Source organism: Ambystoma mexicanum, chromosome 2q (genome assembly GCF_040938575.1).
Source record: "Ambystoma mexicanum isolate Mex_15411 chromosome 2q, UKY_AmexF1_1, whole genome shotgun sequence".
NCBI classification, from domain to species: domain Eukaryota; kingdom Metazoa; phylum Chordata; class Amphibia; order Caudata; family Ambystomatidae; genus Ambystoma; species Ambystoma mexicanum.
Genome location: NC_090924.1, coordinates 1,219,884,211 through 1,219,912,160, shown reverse-complemented (window position 1 = coordinate 1,219,912,160; position 27,950 = coordinate 1,219,884,211). Strand labels below are relative to the sequence as shown.

The 27,950-nt window shown below is 44.8% G+C and overlaps 1 protein-coding gene across 1 annotated transcript in view; it reads right to left on the bottom strand.

Annotated features, from left to right (window-relative positions):
- AHR (aryl hydrocarbon receptor) overlaps nt 1-27,950 on the bottom strand; it is a 723,464-nt gene that overhangs the window by 142,536 nt on the left and 552,978 nt on the right. The window contains exon 7 of the mRNA XM_069648615.1: nt 10,321-10,523. Within this exon, the coding sequence (XP_069504716.1) occupies nt 10,321-10,523 (203 nt within the window). The remainder of the gene's footprint in view (nt 1-10,320; nt 10,524-27,950) is intronic.

Sequence of the window (27,950 nt, the reverse complement as noted above, 5' to 3'; positions counted from 1 at the left end):
AACACAGCTGTGTGTATTCAAAGTATATGTTCTTGTCTTAGAAATACATGGAATTAAACTCATTTCATTTAAAAAAAACATTAATGGGGCTTCACATTTAATGATAGAACCAGGTTCATAGTTTAATGCCCTGTTTCTTTAATACAATCCTGCTTCAAAGGACCTGATTCCCATTTCAACCATGAACCTTTGACCTGAGGTAGAGCAACATGCCATTATCTATTATGTGTCTGCTTCTCGGCCTGGGATCTCTGAACATTTGTTCATGTGTTGTGTTAGTGCAAACCGCCAAGAAACAGGAAATGTACAGCTTACAAAACAAGATAAAAGGGTTGATTATAAGGCACCAAATAATGAAATCATATTATTGGCTATAAAACATTTCAGTTCTTTACTTAAGAGTCCTTTACTTAAGAGGCAGAACAAAGATCTGAATTTAGCAAATCATTCAGCATCAACCCATAAACATGAAATATTAACACGTCAGAAGTATTAATACATTGACATATGTTAATAACTCTTAAATTACCAGCTACTTAAATATGAAGGAGGTCCACAAAGATGCTTTAGGTCCATATAAGATAAATATATATTTCAGTCCAATTGGATCACAATTAGTATGACCTGTTGTCATGGGCCACATTTGCCATTAGGAACCCTACCCAAGCTTCAACATTGTTATCTTCATTTGAGCTAGTCAACAATTGAGAGCAGTGAGAAATCATAGATATGCCCAAAGTGGAGAGATAACAAAAAGAAGGTCAGGCCATCCATATAACTCAAAATGACTAGGTACAGAATGATGTCTGATCCATCACCTATGGCAACCCCAGGAGACACAGGATACTATCTAAAATCAGTATGCCAGGCTGTGGAAGTTGCACGTTGAAGACCAGGTGAGAGTCTCATCCCCAATGACAATAAACTGCTGGCCGATTAGCATGCCATTAATGATTGTGATGCGGTCACAAGTTCATCGCCTAAGCAAGGAAACAGGGAGACTTAGAGGGCCAGGCAAATCAATCCACCATTTTCTTGATGTAGCACCTGGAATTGGTATACACGGAATAACCCAGTGTTCTCCAGACTTCCCCCAGGCAATCCTAGAGGGTCCTGAATTCTCAGTTATCAAAGAACACATATGTGGCACAGAGAAAAACGTATAAGATGAGTGGTAGGATCTGGGAAGAACATCCACAACTCACTTTGGAAAGAAATCCAAACAGATTATGCTTGAGAACAAAGGTGGTGAATATTTGAACAAAACACTTATTTTTCTTGTGGTTTTAAACCAAGTCTTGGCTCCATGTTGGGAGAGGGACTCTACTGGCAGAATACATTGGATTTACAAGCTCCAAATGTGGAACTTGGATTGGACCCAAGAAGAAACACATGGCAGCCTCAGAGAACATGCTAGGCAAATTCTCACACAATACATGGATATACACAAAATAGAGGATGGCACTGACTAGCTGGGGCGCAAATACTTGGGATCAGGATGTCACCATGGACGAGCTTCCTATCTCACCATATTATGTTATGTTATGTTACCTAAATTTATAAAAAGCACGGTTGCCCAGAGGCATCATGGCGATGGTGCGGAAGCTACAGGCTAGAAAGGATCAGCAGAGAGTCAGAAGGCTAGAACAGAGTGGTTTTCAATGCTTTCCTTAAAGCCAAATGTTTAGAGGTAGATTTGAGTAATAGTGGGAGAGTGTTCCAAAGCTTGGCCGCGGCAATGGAAAAGGCTCTGCCGCCAAGTCTTTCCCGGTTAAACCTGGAGACCATAAGTAGGTTAGTGGTCGAAGAGCGAAGATTACGTTCCGGGATATATCGAGAGAATTTGGATTGAAGGAATTCAGCTCCTAAGCCATGGATTGCCCGATGGACAATACATAATTACTTAAACTTAACTCGCTGCGCCACAGGTAGCCAATGGAGTCGACGGAGCACCAGTGAAATATGGGCACCATAGGGGGAGTCAGTGGCTAATCTGGCTGCCAAGTTCTGCATACGTTGGAACCGTTGGAGCAGGCCAATCGGTTGAGACAGATACAGGGAGTTACAGTAGTCCAACCGTGATAGGACCAGCGCCGCCAACACGGGGGGCGCATGGTTTCCGGAATCATAGGTAGGACCCTCTTTAGAACCCTGATCTGGTGATGGGCGGGCTGACAAACAGCCATAACCTGATTTGACATGGAGAGAGAGGCAGAAAGAATAACCCCCAAGTTCTTCACTTTGTTGACTGGACTAGGCAATGGACCCAATGATGTAGGCCAAAAGGCAGGAGATTTAGCGATGTTTGATCGAATCACATCGATTTTAGTGGTAAAGAAGGATGCAAGGTCATTGCACAACTTTTGTGATGGCTTAACCATGGAGGTCAAAGGTTCAGAGGAAGTGAGTTTGTGAACAATAGAGAACACAGCTTTAGGCTTAAGTAAAGCATTTTCAATTCTTTGAGCAAAAAAAGTTGATTTAGCTAGTTTAACATTAGCCAGATAAGTAGAGAGACTGAGCTTGTACAAGTCTCTAAGCGTCGGATTGTAGCTGATCTGCCACTTACGTTCAGCTTGTCTGAGTTGAATACGGGCATTTTTGAGCAAATCAGTGAACCAGGGCTGAGACGGTAGCCTACGGCCTTGAGTCAGTTTCAGTGGGGCATAGCAGTCGGCAGCAGACACCAATGACTGTGAGAGTGTAGTTAATGATAAAGGTCTCAGGGAGGCACAGTTAGAGGCTATATGAACACTAAGTGCCTTGGGATCGACAGAACACCAGGAGCAGAGTAGCGTCTTAGGAGGGAGAACTTTACAAATGGGGGCAGCTGACATAAATGAACATGAAACCAAGTAGTGATCAGACCAGGTCACTGGCTCAATCGGGCCAGGATCGAGCAGGGCATCTTTGGCAAATACCAGGTCAAGGATATTTCCGTGCAGGTGGGTGGGGGCTTGAATTAGAGGTGTAGGTGGAGGTCAGAAAGGCTATCAAAAAAAGAATTTAATTTGTCCGATCTAGGTAAATTGAAATGTAGATTAACATCACGTAGTATCACAAGATTGGTGTAATGCAAGTTTAGATCAGCTATGAGATCGGCAAAGCCTTTCCCAAAAGGGCCTATAGCACCCGGAGGGTGGTAAATGAGCAAGAGGTGGGTAACGCATGAGGGCGAAAGTATGCACTGACAGAGGAGGGCTTCCATACTTAATGTATGTGGGCATGGTATCTGGGTAACCATATATGTATCTTTGAAAATGACTGCAATGCCTCCACCACGCTTGGGAGGTGGACGGTCATGATGGAGGATGCAATAGTTTGAGGGGAGAGCTTGGACAATAGCAGGTGCCGAGCTCGGAGTGAGCCAGGTTTCTGTCAGGCATAGAAAGTCTGATTGCCTATGTGCTAACAAATCCCAGATCTCACCAGCGTGAGCTGGGAGAGACATGGTGTTTAGTAGGCATAAAGTATGGGTGGTCATCGTGGGCTCCGTACTATGGGTGCTAATAGAGGAGGAGGGGCTGCATTGGATGTATGAAAGCTCCAGCCAATAGGCCACCTAGTGTCTGAGTGGGTGAGAGAGAGCAGAAAGCTTTTATCTAAATGTCCCTTCCGGCCCTTCCCGGCACAGACGGGCACAGACAGGCTTGCCTTAAGCGCGCCTTCGGCGCGATGTCGGCACCCTCGCTGCGCCCGCCCGCTGTGCTGGCGACCGATCCAGCACATAAGTGCCGGGATCGGGATGAGAGCAAGGCCGAGGGTGGGCCAATGGGCAAAGAAAGTGGACTCTCAAGTCGTCTTAGCCCAGGAGGCTTGCATCTGCACTGCTAAAATGGAACTGATCAGCAAACACGGCGCCGCCTAAATCAGCAAACCGTGGCAGTCATTAAATTTCCTTCTTTCATACGAGTACATTTACACAGTCACACAATATTACAATTTGAGTAAAATGGAGAAATTAAGATTAAAAAGGTTTTAAAATACAGATTAACACAATTTGGCTGCTGTCCTCGAGCAGAGCAGCTTCCTTCCCATGACAGCTTCCTGACCATGACAGCTTCCTGACCATGACAGCTTCCTGACCATGACAGCTAGGTTAAAAAAAATCTTGAGAGCATGCTGCTCAAGATGATCTTTATCGTGAAATCAGGCACTATACATGAGACTGAGTAAATCTCTAACAGCAACACATAGAGAGGATGTGGATACATTTGGAGAATGAGGGAAGTCATGGTAGCAGAGAGCCACAAATCCAAACGTTTCTTAGATTCATTAAGCAATTTACCTCCACATAATATTAGATAGAAATCCCTTCATGGTGTCAGAGGTATTATATAGATAGAAAGACAGAGAGGTAGAAGGAACAAGTTACTTACCTGTAACTGTTGTTCTCCAGCATGGGTCTGGCATGGATTCACATGCTCATGAATATTCCCCGTCGTCAGGCTGGGAATCCTCGGTAAAGAAAAAACCAGTATCAGTTTCGTTTCTGATCTGTCTTTCGTAGCAATAACCAATCACTGGTCTCTGCGTCATACTGACCACAGCCAATGACTGCCCTCTACCTAAGCACCGCCTCTGGCAGCCATCTTCAGATTTGGAAGCACGTGAAGTGGCAGTATGACCAAGTGAAGAGCCGCAGAGGGGTAGGCGGGAGGGTTCGCATGTGAATCCATGCCAGACCCATGCTGGAGAACAACAGTTACAGGTAAGTAACTTGTTCCTTCTCCAGCATGGGGTCTGGCATGGATTCACATGCTCATGAATAAAGAATACATAGCAGTACACACATGCACAACCACGGGAGGTGGCGAAGGCTCAACATTAAGCATCACATCAACTCAACATTAAGCATCTTACCTCCTCACCAGGCCCACCTCAGGCGAACAGGTTGCGCAGCACTGCTTGGCCGACCCTGGACTCCTCCCTGGAATCCCGGTCGACGCAGTAGAATTTCGTGAAGGTGTGCGTCGACCTCCACGTAGCAGCCCTGCATATGTCCAGCAGGGGCACACCAGATAGGAACGCCGTGGTAGCTGCGATCGCTCTGGTGGAATGGGCTCTCGGACGGCCAGGCAGCGGTCGGTTTGCCAACCGGTGACAGTACATGATACAGCCGGAGAGCCATCTGGAGATGGAAGCCTTCAAGAGAGCCTTCCCCTGATTGACAGGTCCAAAGTTCACAAAGAGTTGTGACGTCTTCCGAAAACCCTTCGTGCGGTCCACGTAGAACTTCAGCGCTCTAGCTACATCCAGCGAGTGCAAAGTCCTCTCAGCCGGCGACGAAGGCGACGGGAAGAACACAGGTAACACCAAGGGTTCGTTGAGATGGAAGTCCGACGGTACCTTGGGCATGAAGGAGGGGTGCGTCCTGAGCACTACCCTCGTGTCGTGGAAAGTCAAGTACGGGGCCTTGCAGGAAAGGGCCTGGATCTCTCCCACTCGTCGTGCGGAGGTGATGGCCACAAGAAAAGCTGTTTTCCACGATAGAAACTTCAACGGTGCCGAGTGCAGAGGCTCGAACGGAGGTCCCATGAGCTTGGTCAGCACCACGTTGAGCTCCCACGCCGGGGCCGGAGCCTTCACCGGCGGGAACGATCTGAATAGTCCCTTCATGAACTCTTTCACCAGACGATGAGACCACAAGGACGTCCGCCCCGTGGTTCTGGTGTATCGGGAGATCGCAGCAAGATGAATCTTGATGGACGCGTGTGCCAGTCCAGCTTTGGCCAGCGTCAGCAGGTACGGCAGTACTTGGGGAGCCGTAATCCGTAGAGGGTTAATCTTCTGTGCGTGGCACCAGACAGAGAACCTCTTCCATTTGTGTCCGTAGCATTTAAGAGTCGAGGACGCCCTGGCCTTTGCAAGAACCTCTCTGCAATCGGCCGGTATGTCGTATCCTCCAAACTCTAGCGCTGCAGGAGCCAGGCCTGCAAGTTCAGCGACTTCTGGTCGTGGTGGAGGATGGCGCCTCCTTCCCTGGAGAGTAGATCCGCGTCCGCCGGCAGCTTGATCGGCGGGGACGCTGACAAGTCCAGAAGGTCCGGGAACCATATCTGCCTCGGCCACGCAGGTGCGACGAGGATCATCCTGCACCGTGACCTCTTGAGCTGGTTGACGAGCCGGATTAGCAGAGGCAAGGGAGGGAACGCGTAGAGGAACAGGCCCTCCCAGGGGAACGAGAAAGCATCGCCCATGCTCCTCGTCTGGGGAAACCTGCTGGCGAACCTCCGGCACTTGGTGTTCGTAGCCGTCGCGAACAGGTCGATCTGGGGTGTGCCCCACCTTCGGAAGAGGCGATCCACCAGATCCTGCCGTAGTTCCCACTCGTGGCACGAGCGCAGCTCCCTGCTGAGTGAGTCGGCGATGGTGTTTTTTATCCCTGCCAGATGAAACGGCACCAGAAAAATCCCTTGGGCGACGGCCCAATGCCACAGGTCCTGCGCCTCCTTGGACAGCGCTGGGGACCTGGTTCCGCCCTGTTTCCTGATGTAAAACATGGTGGTGGTGTTGTCGGTGAAGATCCTCACCACCTTGCCCTTCAGGGACGGAAGGAAGGACCTGAGGGCCCAAAACACTGCACGGAGCTCCAGGACGTTGATATGCAGGGACTTCTCCGTCGGGAGCCAGAGTCCCCTCGCGTGCAGATTTTCGGTGTGCGCTCCCCACCCTTCCAGGGAGGCATCCGTGGTCACAGTCTCCTGGTGGGCTGGGGTCTGGAAGTCCATGCCCGCCGTCAGATGCGCGCGGGTGCCCCACCACCGTATCGCTCGTCGGAAACTCTCGTCGAGCTTGATCCTTTCTTCGAAGCTGCCCGTCGTCTGGATCCAGCGCGCATCCAGGAATTCTTGCAACGGGCGCATCCGGAGCCTGCACATGGGAATGAGGTAGATGCAGGAAGACATCATCCCGAGGAGGGACTTGATGGATCTCATTTTGGCCGCGTCGGCCACCAACATCCGTTGCACTTTGCCCAAGATGGTCCTGGTCCTCTCCTCCGACGGGGAGGCCAGAAGGGACACGGAGAAGCCCTGGTGGGAGGCGACGACGGAAAATCCTCGTCGTATGCCTCGTCGTCCGTACCCGTCGCTGCCGTGTCAGTCCCCGTATCATCCCCTCGGGTGGATGGGGAGGAGGGCTGGACGGGGCGCGACGGTTGAAAAGGAGGTGGAGGATGGATCCTTCTTTTCTTGGTAGGGGGAACACCAGAAGGTCCCGGTTCTGGATCCCCCGACGGGAGAGGTTCCTCCGTCGGTAACGGTAGCCTCGTCCTTATCTCAGTGCATAAGGACTGTATGGCCAACAAAATGGCCGCCGAGTTGTCTCACGGCGTTGGCAGAGGGGAATCCGACGGGCGAGCAGGGGCCCCGTCGGTATCCTCGATGATGTCGTCGTCGTCACCTGCGTCGGGGCCCATTCCGACGGGCTGGTCTTGTTCCACGCCAAGGCCGTGGCTTAAGACCTCGATCAGCTCCTCTTCTGAGGTTGAGGCCGAATCTACGACGACGCCCTGCCCCCCCTTCTTCCCCACGGAGGGTTTCACGGGGGTCCTATCGATGGGCACAAAAGAAGACTCCCTCCGAGGAGGCAGGGAGATTCTGGGCCCTGAGGTCGCCACCACTGGTGCAGCCTCCACAGGCTGGGCCAGGGCCGCCGCGACCGTTTCGATAGAGGGCTTGGTCGGATGGATCAAGGCCTTCACCACCTTAGGTGCGCTCACCGCCTTATCCTTGAGGGAGGGGGCACTGCCACGCTCCTCCTCTGCCTTAGAGCTCGACCGGGGCCTCTCTAGGAGCTTCGCCGGGTGCTCGGCCTTCCTCTTACCCGACCCAGAGCGTTGGCTCGTGGTTGATGGCGCCGGGGAGGGTGCGCCCTGCCTGGCGCCCGTAGAGCCCGACGGTTCGGCGCTCCCGGTGCCAGCGGACTCGCGGTGCTTGGCCTTATGTTGGGCCCCCGTCGCCGGGGCGCCCTCAAAGGTCTTAGAAGACCGCTCGGATTTCTTCTTCTTCTCGCCAGACGGGCTCTTACCCTCCAGCCAGTTGGCGAGACGTTGATGACGGTCCTTCATGGTCCGTTCCGACATGTTGCCGCAAAACGCACAGTCCTTTTCCACGTGCGTTTTGTCCTCATGAAGGCAGTAAAGGCAGAAAGAGTGTTCGTCCTCCTTAAAGACGTTCTGCAGCTGGCATCCAGGGCAGACCCTGAACAGCTTTCCGGGCGTCGAGCTTCCCTTCTCCTGGGCCATCTCCGAGACCGGGCCTGAGAAGCTTCTGGAGTCCTCCGAAGTGTAGCTCGACGAAATCTTCACCCTTGAGGGGCACAGACGAATCCGACACGGGTCCCCGTTGATCGGATGTAGGATCGGTGGAGCTTGAGGCTCTTTTGACCGAAGAATCGAAGTTTTTTGTAAAAAGCGCGAAAAAAAAGCACTAACGCTCGAGAGCAATAGCACGAGGATCCCAACACATGAACGTGCGGTAAAAATCTGAAGATGGCTGCCAGAGGCGGTGCTTAGGTAGAGGGCAGTCATTGGCTGTGGTCAGTATGACGCAGAGACCAGTGATTGGTTATTGCTACAAAAGACAGATCAGAAACGAAACTGATACTGGTTTTTTCTTTACCGAGGATTCCCAGCCTGACGACGGGGAATATTCATGAGCATGTGAATCCATGCCAGACCCCATGCTGGAGAATAGGAGCATTTAATCCGAGATGGCTAACCAAAAGGGACAACCAGTTAGACGAGTGAAACAGAGGTAGCTGAACACAGTAAGCTGCAAATTATAGCCAGGTCAAGAGAAGATTCTATAGTCAAGAGCCTGATAAGAATCTTGACCCAGAAGCTGAAAATATTTAGGCTTGAGAAATCGAGGCTGAGAACCTGCATTTGCGTGTGCTGCAGGACCATGAAGCCAAGTTTGACTGTGCTGATAACTCAGTTTGTGGGGATTCAAATCTTACCCAAAATATCAAAATCAGTCACACACAGGGAAAGAGTCGCACATGACAGGGCTAATCATGGTAGCAATATCCCGTCCATTGCTTGCTCAACGAAGATGGTGAAGGAGGTTTAACCTTACAAGACAAGGGTAAATAAAGGTCAAGATCAAGGCAATGACTAAAGCAAAGACCAAGCTGTCGACAAAGACAATTACAAAGGCCACAACCATGACAATGGAGATGACAAACAAGTGTACTAGGGCAATTTGACTGAGTGAATTTATGAATAGTGACTGGGTGGAAACTCAGGCCACCCATGCTTACAATGTTGAACACATTCTGGAAAGTAGGTGCTTATACACTAGGTTCATCAGAGGATTTCATTTTTTCCCCTAGACACTTGCTTTTTCCCTGAGACACTCCCTCCCATTGTAGCTACCTACACAAAAGGGACTCCTCCAAACGCTGCCTTGATGCTCAGTAGCAGTTAATTTGAGCCAGGGAAAATGTTTTTCAAGAGAGGATGTCTTACAAAACTACTGAACTGTTTGAAAGCTGTTTTAGACACAGAACTCACAACAAAAGACACAAGTGGCTAGTAGTCAAAACCAGCATTTTTGTTAAGAGTAGAATCCATGTGTACAATGTATTTTCCTGTGAATACTAACCTAGCATGCCAAATAGGCCATTTGTGTTTGTGTTACTGCCCAATGTAATCATTACATTTGAAATTCAGAATAAAACTTCTCAAATAAAAAAACATGTCTGAGTGTTTGGCTCCTCTCTTCTCATGACATAAGATTTTAGGAGAACTGTCATGAAAAGTACAGCAAATGGACCAGTGGAATAAAGAGCAATCATATATACTGTATCATGGCTTTGGCGGCAAAACAGCTATCACAAACTGTATCAACATAGGACAATCTTGACTAGTGATTTAGGATAGACACATTCATGATGCAAGATAGCATATTGTTTAATATGTTTTCTGAAGGCAAGCATTCTCAATTGGAACGTTATGCCTGAGGAAAGGAAACATCAGGAAAATGGGTAGTGAAAAAGATATGAAAGAGGTGCAGTGTACAGTGAGAATGTTGTTTCTGGGTTTAAAAGTCAATTTCTTTGGAAATAGCATTGAGCAAGTGTTTTTTTAACGAAATTAACATTGGACAAAAGACAGATACGCTTTAAGATAACTAAAGGTGGCTTTGGTCGGCCTGCACTATGTCATGAGCAAGAGAAGAGATAGCTAAAGCAATGGATGGACATGTTTAAAAGATACTTTGACAATTGCACCCTAGGGAATGCATGTAACATGTCTTGTCCCATCAGATATGCCACTGATAAGATAGAGCATAGTGTAGGATAAAAACTTACTTTGCATCACAACCAATTGGTGTAAAATCCAGTTTGTGCTTAGTTCTGAATATTATGTTTTTGGTTCGTATCTCGAGGATAGATGGGGACTGAAGTGGAGATGCCACTGAAAATAATGCAAGCTGAGGCGGAATCAATGACCCATCCTTCCGTCTCTGGTTCTGCCCATGAAGGAACTTCAGCCTGCCTTGAAAATTCATAGCCTGAAACAAAGAACATAAAAATTAGTGACACTTTGCGCCACAGTAGATCACTTTTCCCTAATCCATGCGCTACTTGTTTTTATCCTCTTTCCCGATAACATGTCAAAAGAATATAAAAGACTAACTGGCCTTTACCTCATGCATCTAATGTCACAATAGATTATTTTTCCGGAAAAGAAGCAGCAATTTTCCATAAAATCACAACTTACACAGCAAACTGTACAAAACAATTATTAAAATTTTAAAAATCCACTAGAAATTGCACTAGTTTACAGAATAAAATACACACTTGCATTAATGTCAATGCAATTCTAAAATATAATTTCATCCTGTCCTCTGCAAGGCAGCAATCATACAAGTGCTAACAAGACACATGTTCAAATGAGTTACTTATAATGAACAAGTGTGAGAAACCTGAGGGTATGCTCCCGGCAAGACCTCAAGAATCCCTTATTCAGGTAGCCAGCGAAGGGCTGGCACTCTCAGATCCCAACCCTTGGGGAGGACGAGCAAGGGAGGATTACCTGGGTAAGGGAAGCTGGGGTTGTGCTTGGAGGAATACCCCAGGTGAGACGCAGTATAATACCGGGGAAGAAGAAGAGGAGGATGAGATCCCTAAGACCTTTTTCGGATACTCCAATCCTAAACACCCTCCTCCCGATGAATTTTCCATAACCAAAGCCAATAATCCATCTATCTCTCCGAAACCTTATAAGAACCCAAAACCCAGTGCCGTGGGAAAATACATCTCCCAGAATCCCTGTCCTTCTGTTATGCACCCGAAGACTCTCGATCCTTCTTTTCCACGTCCTACTGATTATTCTTTCCCACACTCTCAACCGGCTCAGATAAAGTAATACCATTCCCACAATCCCCCTTGTTCATTTCATGATCCCCAAAAACCCTATCAATCTCTTCCCTCTGATTGTAATTTTCAGAACACCCAATCCACTTTGATAGAACACTACTGTTCCCAAAATACCCTCCGTTCTGTTCTCCATCCCGGTCATTCTCGTCCATTTAATAAACCCTCCAAAACCGACCCTTCCGAGAGCAAACCAAACTCAAGTACGAAGGATATGATCCCATACACCACCTCTTTCCCTTCTGTATCTGTAGAATGCTCTGACATTGGTTGAATAAAACTGTGTACCTGACATCTCCCAACCCGAGGGTCAGGCAAAGTCAGGCAATTGACTCAAATCACACACACTTGACGGCCCTTCCTTTTTCCCACAGGGATAAAAGGTGGAGCAAAAGAGAACAGTACGAGCAAAGCAAGCATGGCAGACAGCAAAACGGCACAGCTAAGCAGGCGCAGCAGTTCAAGAGAAGGAGAAAGGAGGCAGGAATCAAGAGGGTGGCGAGGAGAGAAGTGACATTGGCCTTTTTGTCCCAGACCTGCAGAACCTTCGTGGAAGAGAGCATAAGACTGCGAACAATAGCACAAGTGTCTTGCAACAGATGTCAACGGTACATAGGGCAAGCTTACGTACATAGGGCAAGTTTATGATGATAAGCAGGACCGAGGGAAGCTCCAGCGCCCAGGGTACCAGCCTTGACTCCAGAAAAGCCAAAAGGCCAAGCGGTTCATCACAGGCTATGAGTCGAGTGGAGAATCGATAAGAACCGGGCTGTGGTGAGTGAGAGAATCTCAAAGTGGCACGTTTTAACTAAGTTCAAGGAACCGTGCATGAACTGTGAAAGTGTTAAGGGGAGACCAGCTGCAGAGGGAAACAGGCTAACTCGAAAGATTCTGGTCAATCACCATCTGAGTGAAAATACAATTACCATAAGGCCATGGAAGGGCCAGTGAAATAGGTCAAAGTGGTCATACAGAGGGTCGAGCAAAACCCCCGTACAATCGAAAGACATTGATCTACAAGCACTGTGAAAGAAAGGGAAGTGAATCCTGCAGACATTGAATTGTTCAGAAAGAGAACATTAAAAGTAAAGAGGATTCAACACCCAGAAGAGGGGGATGCAGAGGATGAGCCACTATCACCCCTGATCGAGAGTCACAGTAAACCCAGTGAAGGGAGGCTAAGAATCGAGAGGGGTCTGAGCCCGGGCAGAGGGGGATTCAAGGGTGAAATGTTGTCACCCGAAGAAAGAAAGTGAAAGCAAAAGTTGAGAGAAAGCAAGAGTGAAACCGAAGGAGGGATGCCAGAGAAGATGGTTCCGAGCCCGGCAGAGGGCAATTCATGGGTGAAGCCATCACTGAGTACCGCCAGTCAAGAGGGTCCGAGCCCGACGGAGGGAGATCCAAGGGTGTAGCTATCATTAGAATTTCAAGTAAGAAAAGAACTGACTACAATTGAGAAGGGTCAGTGCCCAGAAGAAAGGTCCCAGGGGTGAACCCATCACCCAGCGAACATTGGGAACGAACTGTGAAACTGTGATAAACAATTGAGAAGGGTCAGCACCCGGAAGAGGGGGACCCAGGGATGAACCCATCACCCAGAGAACATTGGGAACAAACTTTAACTTGTTAAAGCAACTTTTGTTTTATTATTAGAATATGCCAGGCCCCGAAAGCAAGAGACTTTCAAAGGAAACAAGACTTGGCCATCGACAGTCCTGAGAACTGCCATAGAACTGTTGTTCCATGCTGAAGAAGCCTGAGACTGTGCTGCGCTCCAAACTCCCATCTTACCCCATGCACAAAACGTGGGTAAAGGAGACCCAGGCTACCGCACCCAGACATATTATTTGAGAACACTTTTTTCTTTTCTTAAAAGGTATCCAACACCCTTTTTTGTATTAGTTGTCAGGATTGGCAATAGGTACCATAGTATAAGCCCTTTTTATTCGACACAGCACCACTAGGAGTGCCTAATTTTTCATTTGATGGTTGAGGTTTGCTCCCATCCTAGACTTAGACTTAGAATAGCCATTCTACCAAACGTATACAGAATTCATTGTTCAATAATCACCCTTGAACTGTGATCACTTGTGTCCGTCTTACTTGTTGCCATCATGAGTTCCTTACACAAGCTATCTGTTAATGGAAGGTGATTATTCAAATAGGCTTTCTCACTTAATCATAGTCTGATTTAAAACATTTATTTTCTGAAGAGGACAGATAAAAGATACTGAGAAGTCTATATTAAAAAAAAAGTTACTTATTTAATATCCAATTGCAGTAGGTAAAGCAAGGCAGATACTTTATTTCACCCAATATGTAATTTGTATTCTTCCAAACAGAAAGAAGTGAATGTATTAATCCTCAACAATGTTCTTTTAAAAATAAAAAAGCATTCCTATTCCAGTATTGTCTAGTATGGGCAATAATGTTATGCTCATATCATCATAATAGAGTCAAATAAGTATACATTCGGATGAACTGCATTCTCACGCTTAATTTCTAACCTATGGTACACAATGCCCAAGGAAACTAGAACCACAGAAGTCCACCTCACCTTCTGGAAATGACAAAAATCATGGTTACTCAACTGCCAATGACTGGCACATAGGGACAATGACAGCAAAAGCAAATAGGACCGAAAGAAACGCACTAAGGGACAGTGTCACAGATAAAGGACAATAACGACAAACTCAAGGAGGACCAAAAATACCCCACTGCCTACCACACCGCTCCCCAGTCATGCACCACAGTTAGAGAGATCGGTAAAGAGTAGCCTGCCTCATATCAGACAGATTCAGAGAAAAACACTCCACATGCAGCAGTTATGCATTCAGGAAAGAACAGCCACGTAACACATTAAATTGAAGTATTGGACTAACCATGTGGCATCCCAGATAATTACGGTAGTTCAGTAGCGCATCACTACGTCAAGATTTATGGAAACCAGCAATGCGTCTTTTTAGCAGCAAATCTCACAACAGGCCGAAGCACAACTATTCTGAATAATTCCTGCTGAGTAATTAGAAACATACTAGGTGCAAACAATCTATTGCGCTCAGAGGAACCAGTGGGGGGAAGTTCGCCTCTATGCTTGGAGAGGTGGCGGGGCCGGCCAACGGACCACAACCAGGAGTGTTGGTGGGTACCACTGCGCGGCAACCGGATCTGTACTAAAGACATACTTTTGAGGTACTGTTGAGATTAACCAATGTACTAACCAATCCTCTCCACTCCTCCTCATCCAACATAATCCATGCCACTATATACAACTATGGGCTAGCCACTTTACACATAGACAGACCTAAGATTAATTATCACTCAGTCTCAACAAACTTGCAGAGACTTTAGACATAACTTCAGACAGAACATACCAGTGCACATAATCCAAAAATCCAACCACACCACACAACTCCATGAAACATCTAACAAACAACCAGACACTGCCCCCCCCTCTCACTTCCTCCCCCTTATGGATAAAACAAACCAGTGTGAATGATTTTACTTCCACCCTAACTGCATATGACCTACTCTCCCAACTTAAACACTAGTACACATCAGAGGAACTGAGTCTTACCAGGGTCGTACAACCAACCCACATGCAAGACAACGCACACAGACACCAGTTCCTCCTGGTTCTGAACCTATTCTATCCTTATTAACATACCCCGCTCTTATTTCTGGCAGAGCCACATGAGTGCCTAGAGACTGCCCCTGGGTGGAACATTAATGGACATAACCCAGATAGCAGCAGCACTAACCGAATCCTGAGACCCTGACTCTGTGTTCGTGTTTAGCTTGTGATGTAGTGCCTCTCATGAAGAAATGTAACACCAATTGTATAAAAATTGTTTGTTTCTAAAATAACTTCTGAGGTACGGATGAAGCCTTTGCTGTTGTTTGCTCTCCGCTTAAGCGCATTTTTAATGAATAAAACTGTGACTGCTATACTAGCGCTGTGCCGGTATCTCATTCTTGTTGTTTGAGTCCACAAGTGGGCATTATGAATGGATCATTTCCCACAATAAAATAACAAAGTGCATATTTGGTTCTTAAATTCAGGATGACCAAAATCACACATTTGATTAACTGCCACCACAACCACAAATGCAGTTAAACACAAACAAACGTAGCAACCAAACTACCTTTATGGGTCAATTAATTCTCTACGCCATCTACAACTTTAAGAGCTTTTGATTTCCTTAGTAACATATTTTCTTGTCATTTCTTGAGATTTTACATAATTCATTAATTCATGTTAAGATTTACTATTTACAAGAATCAATATTGGATAGTAGAATCAACTTTCATAGCTGAGGCACCTAACCCACTCCTAATACCCACAGAACTTTTAAAATGTAGTGCCCAAATATCGGAGATAATAATTTGGTAGTTCAAGAGTATCTGTAAACCATTGTGAGACCTAACATGTAAGCTGTTGAAGTTTACGAAAATCATGACTTTATTTAAGACCCATTTCCACATGGAGGAAAAACAGTGGGCAGATTGAGGGGCTTCTAGCATGGCCTACAGGCAATTATTTTATTTGCAATGAAATCTATCTATATTTTGAAAAAAGGCAGTTTTGCCCTGTAAAATTGAAAAAAAGCACTAAATTAGCTCTATATGTAGATTATTGTGTTTATATGAAGGCCACCATCATAAAAAGCCAACTTAAAATTTCCCTTACTTGCCCGTGCCTTACCAACAGCCTTTATTGTCTACGTGATTGGACAAATACAGTAGATCTCCATAGTGATGGATATCAACCTGTTGTTTCAAAATGTTCAGAATTTTACTAGGAGTGGGTACCTTTCATAGTATTTTATTTATTGAACATTTGTATGGCACCTATACACAATTGTTTCCAGGCACCACAAGACAAGTTGGGGGGCGAGCCGGGGAATCACAAAAGCAGAACAACAAAAAATGGTTATATTGGCCTTGTGACAATCCTACCATGCAATTGCATGACAAGGGGTAAGTGCAGAGGTACAGGGGGTAGAGGGAGAAGTGCAGTGCAGGAGTGGGGTGCCCCCAAGAGATGTGCAGGCAAGTGCTGGGTGGGCCAAGGCAGCAAGTGCCAGGGGATGAGGGAAGGCGGACGAGTGCAGTGGACAAGGAGGACCAGGTTGGGCCGGTCCGGGAAAGGAAGCCCGAGGGCAAGTGCTGGCAAGGGATGCTAGGAGGTACTGGTAGGGGGTGGCTTGGCCCCTGTATGACTCTGAAGGGACCAGGCCCCAATTGCAGCGGCAGAGGGAGAGTTAACGGTAGGCTGAGAGGGAAGGAAGAGGAAACTTAAGAAGATCCAGCTCAAGTCTGAGGGGTTTGGGGTGGCTGTTCCAGAGGGAGGAGCCAGCCGAGGAAAGGGATCTACCTCCCACTCTCTGCTTGGACAAACGTTTGACCTGCAGAGAGTTGGAGACAGAGGACAGAAGGACTCAGGCCAGGAGATATTTAGGGAGGGAAAGCTGGATGTAGAGCGATCCTAGGCCCCATGATGATGCAAAGGGTCTTGAATTTGCTCCTTGCCGTCACCAGGAGCCAGTGGAGAAATTTTAGGCTGGAGAGAAGCGGCCCCTGGGCTTGAGGCCAAGGATAAATCCATCAGTCCAGTTCTGGATTAGTTGAACAGGGCGAAGGGAGGAAACAGGCAGATTGAGGAAGAGGCTGTTGCAGTAATCTAGCCTAGAGAGAACTATGGCTCTGGAGACATTGAACTTCTGGGGGAATGTGAGGAAAGGTAGAATGCCCCTGAGGAGTTTCAGCTGATAGTTGGACTTCTTGGCACGGTCTGTGATGTGTGGAGGGAAAGAGAGAAAGGAGTCAAAGATGAACCCAAGGTTTTGCCTTACAAGTGGGTGAGGGGAGGCATCCAAAGGAGTCTGGCAAGAGAGCTGGGGGGGGGGGGGACAAGGAGCAGCCATCTCAATGTGAAGAATCTCTGTCTTAATGTCATTTAGGCAGAGATCATTGGCAGAGCAAAATGCCTCAATAGCAGTGATGCAGTCGGGTATGAGGGAGTAGGCAGAGGAGGAAGAGGAAGGCAGCTTGAAAGAGAGCTGTGGGTCATCTGCATAGTGCTGGAAATGAGGGGAGAAGGTGGAGATCAGGTGGGCCAGAGGTGCCAGGTAGATGTTGAAGAGCCATGGTGATAGGATACAGCCCTGAGGGATGTCACAAGTAGAGAATGAGGTGGAGGAGAGAAAAGGACCCATTTTCACTTGGGATGGTCTGTTTGAAAGGAAGGAGGTAAGCCCTGTCCATGATATCTAGGGTATCATGGAGATGGTTTATGAGGATGGAGTGGTTGACTGTGTCAAAGGTAGAAGAGAGATTGAGGAGGATCAGAGGGAGTGTTTGAGTCCAGATCAGAGAATAGGTCTTCACAGGTGTTCAGGAGAGCAGTTTATGTGCCTCTGGCTGCCCTGAAACTGGACTGGTGGTCATGGTGGCAGAACTTATATAAACACAGATGCACATTATGGTACTGAGCACTTATTAGAGGCTTAGTACAGAAAACCATACATCATTTCTCCCAACTGAATTCGTAAGCTTGAGTTATTTGATTTGAGATGCCCACTCGGAACAAATATACTTTGTGGAAATAAGGTAATCTACTGGACTATATGAGGACCTAGTACGTATTATCCATATATCAGAACTAATATTGGAATCACCATGGTCTAGGAGTGTCTCAGTTTTATGTTATGTGTGTTACTGAATTTTATACAGTGCAACATTCGTGCAAGAGTGTCTTGGTGCTAGAAGCAACAGGCAAGGACCACGCATCTAGAAAATGAAGGTTTTCAGCACCCTCTAAAATAACAAATGGTTATCAATGACTCGTAGCTTGTAAGTGGGTACCTTTATGAGGGAAGCTCTCTGCGAACACAAAAGCATGGTCAGGCAGGAACATAAGGACGAAATGTGTGCTGTAGATATTCTGCACCAATACCATAAATTGCTGGATGCACAATATATATAGATTTAACATACAGATTTAACCTGGACCCGTTTTGTGACTGGCAGTCAATGCACGGACAGGAGAAATATGGCCCCTAACTGAAGAACCTGTAGCAAGCAGGGGTGCTGAGTTCTGCAAAATATTAAGGCAGCTGTTCAGAAAACCAGGCGGGGCCAGATACAGAGAATGACAATAATACACAATACCAAGCACCAGTACAGCACCAGCACAGCCACCACTGGAGACCGCAGGAGCAAAGGAAATAAACAGATGAGCTTCCGCAAAAAGGTGAGCAGACTGGCAAACTGCAATCACTTGGGGAGCAGAGGACAAAGCTGAAGATAGTTTCACACCCAGGTCCTTAACCACGGAAACAGGGGCATGCAATGGGCCGATAGCAGAAGGCCAGAAAGTCAAACAACATAGGGCAGACGCGGATGGAGAGCTGACAACTATCATCTCGGTCTTATCACCATTCAACTTCATCCAATTGTTGCCCATCCAACTGCCCACCACCTCCAGGCAGCCCCTTAGCTCACACGCAATATCCTGATTAACAAGATTGAGTTGGATAATAATGTGTATGCCATCAGCATAAGAGTAGCAATGGAAGCCATGGGAGTGGATAAGGGCGAAAAGAGGCTCAATACAGATGTTAAATAGAAGAGGGGACAGTGCCGACCCCTGATTGACTCTGTGGGTCAAGGTGGTAGATTCTGAGAGAAAAGGCACAAAAGAAACAGACTGAGTGCGAGCAGTGAGAAAAGACTGAAACAGGTAAAAACTGTAACCCCAAAGCAAGCTCCTGAGAGACGGTCAAGCAGGTTGGTGTGGTCGATTCTATCAAATGCAGCTGATAGATCTAACAAACTCAACGAACACACACCACCTTTATCGGAGAAACAAGCCAGTGCATCCACAACTGAGACAAGCACACTCTCATTCCCCACCCAGGTTGAAATCCAGACTGAAGCGTGTCAAATAAATGTACCTCTTCAAGAAATGTGCAAAGCAAAGGAGAAACCAATGAGCTTCATTGGGAAAGGAATATATCAGCAATTTTCTGGGTAAAGAAATTTGCCAAGGAATCACATAACATCTGAGATGGAGGTACAGATGTTTGTAGAGCAGACTTGGAATACAAATATTTAACAAGCTGATAAAGTTCTTTAGGCTGATTCAGTGCCATTCCAATACAATGTGAATAAAAAGCATGTTTAGCCTCAGAAATGGCTTTATGATAAGCCCCCGTGACTTGTCCCAATAACCCCTTGTCAGACAGACAGTAGGAGATGCACCATTTAAACTCTGCCTGATGGGGGTTAAGCCACAGTGACATTAGATCTTCACACGACTAGGGATCAGAAGGTCTTGCCCAAACTTTGCAGGTATTTAGCAGGATTAACCTGTCAGTCATAGAGGCACATATTTGCGATAGAGCAGCAAGATCAAGAGTGTGCAATGATCCACTAGATTGTGAAATAAAAGAAGCAATTGTCCGCTTGATAACATTATGGGTTTGTAGCTTGTGTTGATCACAGTCAAAAGTCATGATAAATGGGACAACAAAGTTATCAGACCGGGTTATCTGAAATGCAGGAAAGATAGACATGATAGTATCCTGAGAAAACAATTAAGTCTAGCGTATTATCATGTAGCTGCATAGAATCAGTCACCAGCTGGAGAAGATTCAAATCCATCATAGCAGAAATAAATTGGGCAGCTAGTCGATCTACTGGATACTTTTTTCATTTTAAGACAATGATCTGGCAGAACGACTAGCTGCCGGTTAATTGGGCATAACATTAAAATAACCTACCGCTATAAGATTGCTGTATTCAAGTTGAAGAATTGCTACTAGATGAATACATTTATTTCCTTATTTTTTCAGTTTATAGAGTGCACTAAACCTGAGGGCTTCAAGGAGTATTACATGACCAGTTCCTCTTGACAAATGTACATAAGGGCAGTAGAATTGACAACGTACTTGTGACCGTTTATGAAAACAGCTACGTTTTCAGTGAACTCAGGAAGGTCCAGCTTGATGGCTCGGCTTGCAAGACCAGAGGGAGTAGGTTCCATTGTTTGGCTGCAATAGTAGGGAAACTTGAGCCGCCTGCTTTTGCTTGTTTGAATTTGGGTTGGGTGAGGTGATGATTATAGGCTGCTCTATTGGGTCTAGATGACTTTGCTTTTGAGATTTTATGTGACAGGTAGGGGAGTTGCATTGGAGAGACATCTTTGGGTAATTGACAGGGCTTTGAATAAGATCTGTTGCAAATAGGGAGGCAATAGACTTTTCTTCTTGCTGCTGGGATATGCTCACATCTGGGGATTGTGAGAAACCTGAAGGTATCTCTGCCACTGGTTCCCGGGGATCTGTCATCCAGGTGGCCAGGACACGGCCATCGCTTTTGGATCCACTTCCTGGGCAGTGGGAGAGGATCACCTGGATGAGGGGTCTTCGGGGAGTGGGAGTGGGACACTGGACGGTGAGACACGGTATCCCCTTCACTGTAACACTTTTTCCCCATCCTATCAGGATACTTACTAACTATGTCCCACCCCTTTCCCGACACGAACATGGACTAATACCAGAGCTGTATACCTGACATGTCCCAATACAATGGTCAGGCAAGGTCAGGCAATTATGGATCATTACACACATCTGACTTCCATCACACTTCACCACACAGATAAAAGGCGGGTTTATGCCAAACTTCTCAGACTGGACAGCTAGGTTATCAGAAAAATGTAAGAATGCCGAACCCCAGAAAATTCATTGGACTGACGAGGATGAAATATGTTACAACCTAAAACAAACCCTGTGCCAGAACCTGATACTAAAGGTAAGAGATTTCTCAAAGGCTAGGAGCTGAAGCCCAGAGGAGTGATTGAACTTTGGAGGCCAAGAAGGATACCGAAGAAAGATACCGTAGACAGAGTGGTCTGGTGCCGCATGTGTGTTCATTCAAAGATCTCTGTAAGGTACCCAACTGGTTGGCAACTGTTGTCATGAACCATCTGAAGCGTCCTTTCTGGAATTCCTGGTCCCTGACCCATAGGGGCTTGCACTCAACAGTACTCCCAACATGGCCGCTGAACGCGGAATACTGTTTACCAGTTTCGGCGCCGTACACATTACGTTCTATAAAGCGGACACGCCTCCGCGGCCCTGTGCATCTCAACACTACTGCTTGCCGTGGCTAGACGTGTGCTGCCGTAGTTCGCTTGTGTTTCTCCTTTGATTCCTGGCATCCGATTCCCCTAATTTCCTCCTCCTTCATTCCCCCTCCTTTTGTCTTCCTTGCATCCTGGATCTCCGTGCACTCATCTTCCGTGTGCACTCTTTACTGTTTTCCTGGATTTCCTCGGACTTCCCGGACATCTGAACGTTCCCAGGACTCGGAACGCTGAACGCATGCTGGAACCTGAGGACCTGCACTCAGGGTTATACAAGACCCGAATCCTACGAAAGAAAACTCCATCAAAGAACTCCCACAAACAACAAAGACAGGTGAGAAGGGAGGAAACCTGTGACAACTGTGAGAAGGACATTTTGAGATTGAAGTGGTCCTGCAACAGGTCAAGCTAAACCCTGTGCACATTCAAAAGTCTTCGATACTTTGATACAAACTGAAATTGGTCTGAGCGAGACTTAGGGGCTAATTCACAGAAGAGTTTTATAATGGTGCAATCCTATTGGAAATTGATCTGTGAATCAAGCCCTAATTGTGTAAGAGTAGGGATCTGAGCCCGGCTGAGGCGGATCCAGGTTGAACCATGAGTCACTTCAGAAATAATATTCTCTGAACATTGTAAAAAGGGCATCTGAGCCCGGAAAAGGGGATCCACAGAAACGATTGTGATATCAAAATAATATGTGCCCGGCTGAGGGGGATCCAGGGAGTTTTTATAAGAGGAAAGGAACTTTGTGTATTGTTTTGATACATCAGGCCCTCTGAATCAAGAGACTTTGATAAGTAAAGAGACTTCTGCGCAGATGCCCTGGTGCTGGTAATTGAACTGTATCCTCGTGTCGAAGAAGCCAGAGTGTGTGCTTTGTTCGAGTGAACTGTCTTTTTCCATGCTGAAAACGTGGGGAAGGGAGGCCAATGGCCTAAACTTTCTGACATATCATTTTGTGAACACTTCTTTCTTTTTCATGAACAGTACACCAAACTAATTGTATTTAGCTGTAAGGATTAGCCATACTTTTTTTGAGCAAAGGCCCTTTTAATTTGACGAGAGTCCACTAGGATCTAATAGGATCTAATAGTTATTATGGTCGAAGCTTGCTCTCGTCTGTAGATTCAGGATTAGATAGGCGTTTGCCTCCCCTCCTGGACCTTGGACACATATCCACTTGTCGACAAGATTGCACTGAGACCCCTCCCACAAATCAGAACGTCCTATAATTGCTCCTGGTGCGCGCCTCAGGCATGCGTGCATCGGGGAGTGCCCTCGGAAGTGTACTGTTCGCTGTGCTGCAAGTTTGGACTACGATTTTTAAAGACTGCACTGAGACCCCTCACACAAATCAGGAAGTCCTATAATTTTTACTGGCCACGCGCATCAGGTTGCGCACGTATTGGGATGTACACTCAGAAGTGTACTGTTCTCTGTACGGCTGTGCTGTATGTTTGGACTAAGATCTTTAAAGGTGGGCATTTTCTCTGCAAAAAAAAATGGACATTGATTCTGTGTTGAGTTTACAAAGAGCTGTATCATTGAAATGCTATATATCGTTCCTAATATAAGTGCCTTTAGAGGATAGGCCAGGGGTCTCCTTATGATGGAATCTGAAAACATGCAGAAAATTAATTGCAATTATTAAGGGCCTGGTGGATGATTGCACGAATGTTGAGGATCTAACTATAAAAGGGAAAAGCTTAACAACGCAACATTTTATTATCATCTCAACAGCCCTTTTATATCTTGTAATACTTAAAGCAAAAGAAAAACCAAAGCCTCCAGTTGCGGATTTATTGGCTGCAAGAATTGGAATTTTGAAAAAACAAAAGAATTATGAAAACGCAAGATTCTTAACAAATATTGTAACAACATAAACAATTGTAGAATACATCTTCATCATACAATGAATCAAACAATGATAGGAGCATTGTGTTCAAATGATAGGTGTTCTACTTGGACGCTCCTAAGAGGTAATGAGCACTCAGGAAGGACTGAGCAATCCTCAAGTATTAGTGCTGAAGCATGTACTCAATATTACAAGGATACATTTGCATTACCTGAAAGATTCTCAACACTCGTGTCTAAGTTTAATCAATACTCAGTGAAGAAATTGGAGGGCTGGTCCCTAGAAGACATCATATGGGCCCTTACAAAGCTTAATAAATCAGCACCGGGCCTTGATTGTATTCCGCCATGTGTACTAAAAGAAAATATGCAATTATGGGCACCAATGCTAAAACTTCAATTTGATGAGATAATACGCTCCTCCAGTGACCCATCTTCATGGTTACAATCGATTATAGTTCCTATTCACAAGAAAGGCGCTAGAACTAACCCGGGAAATGTTCGGCCCATCGCCTTGATTGATGCGAGTGCTAAGATCTTCGCCATTCTACTACTGCAGCAGTTAAAAGAGAATATAAATCATCGAGCCATCCTGTCGCCATTTCAGATAGGCTTTCGTGCTAGGATGGGAACGGCTTTGAATGCAACCGTTTTGGCGCACTTAATTGCCCAAACGAAAATTCAAAACTCGGGCGCCTTATATATGGCATCTGTTGATTTATCTGCAGCATTCGACTGTGTGATAAGGAATCTACTATGGGAAAAACTTGATGAAAAAGGTATCCCGCAGGATCTAATTGCATTGTTGGCCAAATTGCATCAAGGCACAGCCTATCTGGTTCGCATTAATGAGTCTGGTTCAACAACTGTCCCGATTCCAACGGAGGTGGGGGTTAAGCAGGGTTGCAATTTGGCGGCGACCCTGTTTAGCCTTTACCTCTCGGACATTGAACAAATATGGAAATCTGAAATAACGTATCCAGCCAAACTGGGGCATTTGCGCATTCAATGCATCGCTTTTGCGGATGATGTGCTAATATTCGAGTGAACTCCTTATGACCTACAAAACAAACTTACAATATTTGCAGAATACTTATATAAACACAATCTAACTTGCAACATAGAGAAATCAAGCATTTTTATATTACAAAATATGAAAAAGAAAATATCTACAACGCAATGGTCCATTAACTCAATACCTATGCCCATTAATGTGAATATGAGATACTTGGGTTATGACGTGATAGACTCTACCACAAAAAAACATGGTCAGTAAACTTAAATGCAAAAAAAGCTGTTTTGATTACTAAGATGCAGATTATATTCAGGAAGCATTGTAAATTCTCAATAGAACCACTCTTGTAATTTTACATGTTGAAAGTGGAAGCTACTCTATTATATGGGCTTGACCTATGCCTATGTAATATAGATGTAATTCTAGATCAAATTCAAGGTCAAATTTGGAAAGATGTACAAAGGTTGCCAAATGCACTACCAAACTGTATCCTAAAACAGGAGCTGGGTATTTCAGCCTTATCAGCCAGATTCCATTGGCCACAACTAACGAATTATGGAAAAAATGCTATTTCCACCCGAGCAATCGCTTTGTGAGGAATTTTCAATCATGATCAAAAATCAAGTACCTAATTCACTGCTTATTTTCTCAAATCTCATGATTAAGAAACTTGACGAATGTGGTCTGAAACCTCTAGATATTGAATATCGCTCTCAACATGTAAAGAAACGGCTATATGAGTATGACTGGCTAATTACATTGACAGACATGCTTACAAAAAAATTATATGTTGAAGCAGCAAAATTTGCGACACCGAGAAAACCACGGAAGGCCTATTTGTTAAAATTCCCGGCTAAACAATATCGAGATTTGTATTTGAGATTTAAGCTCAATCAATTGCATACATTTGAGAAAACAATCAATTGGCATAAGCACGATTACTTGGGACAGATACCATGGTGCAGATTTTGAGAGGGAAATAGGTGCATTGAACATTTAAAACACCTAACTGTGTATTGTGAACACTTTGAAGCTCTAAGATACTCCCTTATTGGTCCGAAAGTGTTGGGGATGACTTATGAAGCAAGGGAATGGTGCTGGAAGAAGTTCATGTGGGGATCTCATTTAAAGTAATCGTCTCATTATGCATGTTCCTTGAGAAGTTGGTTGTGGAACTGGATAGGAAGGAACAACTACAGTAAAAGGTTATGTTTTCTTACATAATAAGGACAGCACCACATTAATAAGAAGTAATAAACTATTCACTTATGTGCTTGACTGTGTATAATCACTGTGAATTACGAAATGTAAGTACAATTTATGGTTTGTATAATGAAATTTTAATAATTATGAAATGTAAATACAATTTATGGTTTGTATAATGACATTTTAATCATTTGTTATTGTTTTCAAGATGTTGTAAAAAGTTTGTTAATCAAACTAATAAACAACTTTTATATAAAAAAAAAATATATATGTGCCTTTCATAATTTTATCTGTAGATTACACTGAAGCCCCTCCCACAAATCAGGAAGTCCTATAATTGCTACTGGCCACGCGCATCAGACGTGAGCTCATCGGGAAGTGCACTCAGCAGTGTACTTTTCGCTGTTTGATGGTCGGGCAGCCGAGTTGAGCATGTGCTTGTCCTCTCTGATTATAAGCTGTATAATGAAAGATGATAGTAGCCTCTAGCCTGTAGCCTGAGAAGGTAACTTATTATATAATTATACTTGCAACCACGTGAGTTAGTACAAGTTGAATTTTCAACGTGAGACATGAGAGTTAAAAAAGTATGGCATGGAACTCGTCCTGAATAGTGTGGTTCCTAGGTCCAGCCATAACTACAAAGTCAGCATGTATTAAGGTAAGGGACTATGGTGTACTTTTGAGTGGTAGCTAAGTAACCCTTTCTAATTCAAAACTCAGAGCCTTTTGTGTCTGCTAGATCCATGGATGGGGTAAAATCTAACGATTGACCCGCATTAGTGGAGGTGTACATTTGAAGAACTACTTCCCTATTTGGTTTCAAGAGAGAAATAGAAATCTTCCTCAAGAGAGAGGCCACCCGTTTCCTTGACCAGGGGTGAGGAACAAAAAAATCTATGCCGATGAATCTTTCTCTGTTTGAATAGAGTGTTGAGTGTGGTAATCGTTTACCATGGTGTATGACAAAGTTAGATGTTTCAAATTGGCTCTAGGCTTTGGTCAGGTATAAGTGAACTCTCCACACCACTATAAAGGTGAATAACAAGAATTGTAACTGTTAAACAATTTGAAGACATTTATATCTACAAGTTGACTGGCACGGGTATATTATTAATTATATACTTGTTGCACCCTATTGGTGATTAGGGATGGCTAGGTTTGGTAAATAAACCTAAAATGCCCATATAGTAATGTGTTTATGTTTGTATGTACCCTCAGATATAGGAACCAGGACTATAGAGGAAAGAACAAAAGACCTACAGAAAGCACAGAACGAACTTCTGCCCCTGAAGAATGTCCAGTTACTTATGACATCAAGGACATAAACTTATATAAGTTGGGCTAGTTTGACGCAGTAGAAAGCAAGAGAAATTAAGTTGCTACTGTGTTTGTTTCAAGCATTTGTGAACTTGATTCTGTGAGGTGGAATAATTGCTTTTATCATTGTATACTTATATGTGGTGTATATATGTTTTTCAATGTTTTTGAGCCTTGTGCTGTGAATAAGTAAATTAATTAAAATATGACATTTTAGAAAAAGTGGTTGCTGGTAGTGTTTTGATATCTCAGGGCAACATGTTGTGTTATTGATAATGTATGTGTCGCTTCTTCTGGTTAAATAGAACAAAGAAAAGACACCAGGTACATCAGGATAATTGTCTATATCAGTCCAGGATACCACACTTTCTAATATCCATGTTCTTCTCCAATCTTTTATGAGATGCAATTCTAGATCCATCTTCAAGGGAGTCTTTATGTCTAGTTCCAAACTCAAAAGCCAACTCCAGCTCTACCTCCATGTCCGGCTCCATTCTACAGAAAAACTATTCAACTCGCATGTTGCACTTCCTTAGAGCCACAGATGTACTATTTTCCTAAACATCAGGCAAATAAAATATTGACCTCTTTTAGATGGTACTTAAGAATTGAAAAGAAATTACACTACACAGTTCAATATTTCACTAATGTCGTCAAAAGACAAAACATATCATATCATATTTCATAGTAAATCATCCATACGTTGAAACATTCATGCCTACCACAAAAGTCAAAAAAACAAAGTACACAAATAGCTGTTGAATACAAATATTATACAGTAGAGATTACATATCTGCATTTAAGTGGAACGCAACAAATTCATGAATAATTAAATGTTCTAAATCAGTCTTCTAAAGATAGTACACTACTAATGAGAGGAAAAAAAAGCTACAAGGGTTTACCTCTTTAGATGGGACTATTGTCCCAAACATGTGGTGTTTGTATTTGTTTTGCACTCAGTAGTGTAAGATCTTTTGAAGATTGATTTTGAATGTTTAATTTATGAATTTGTTG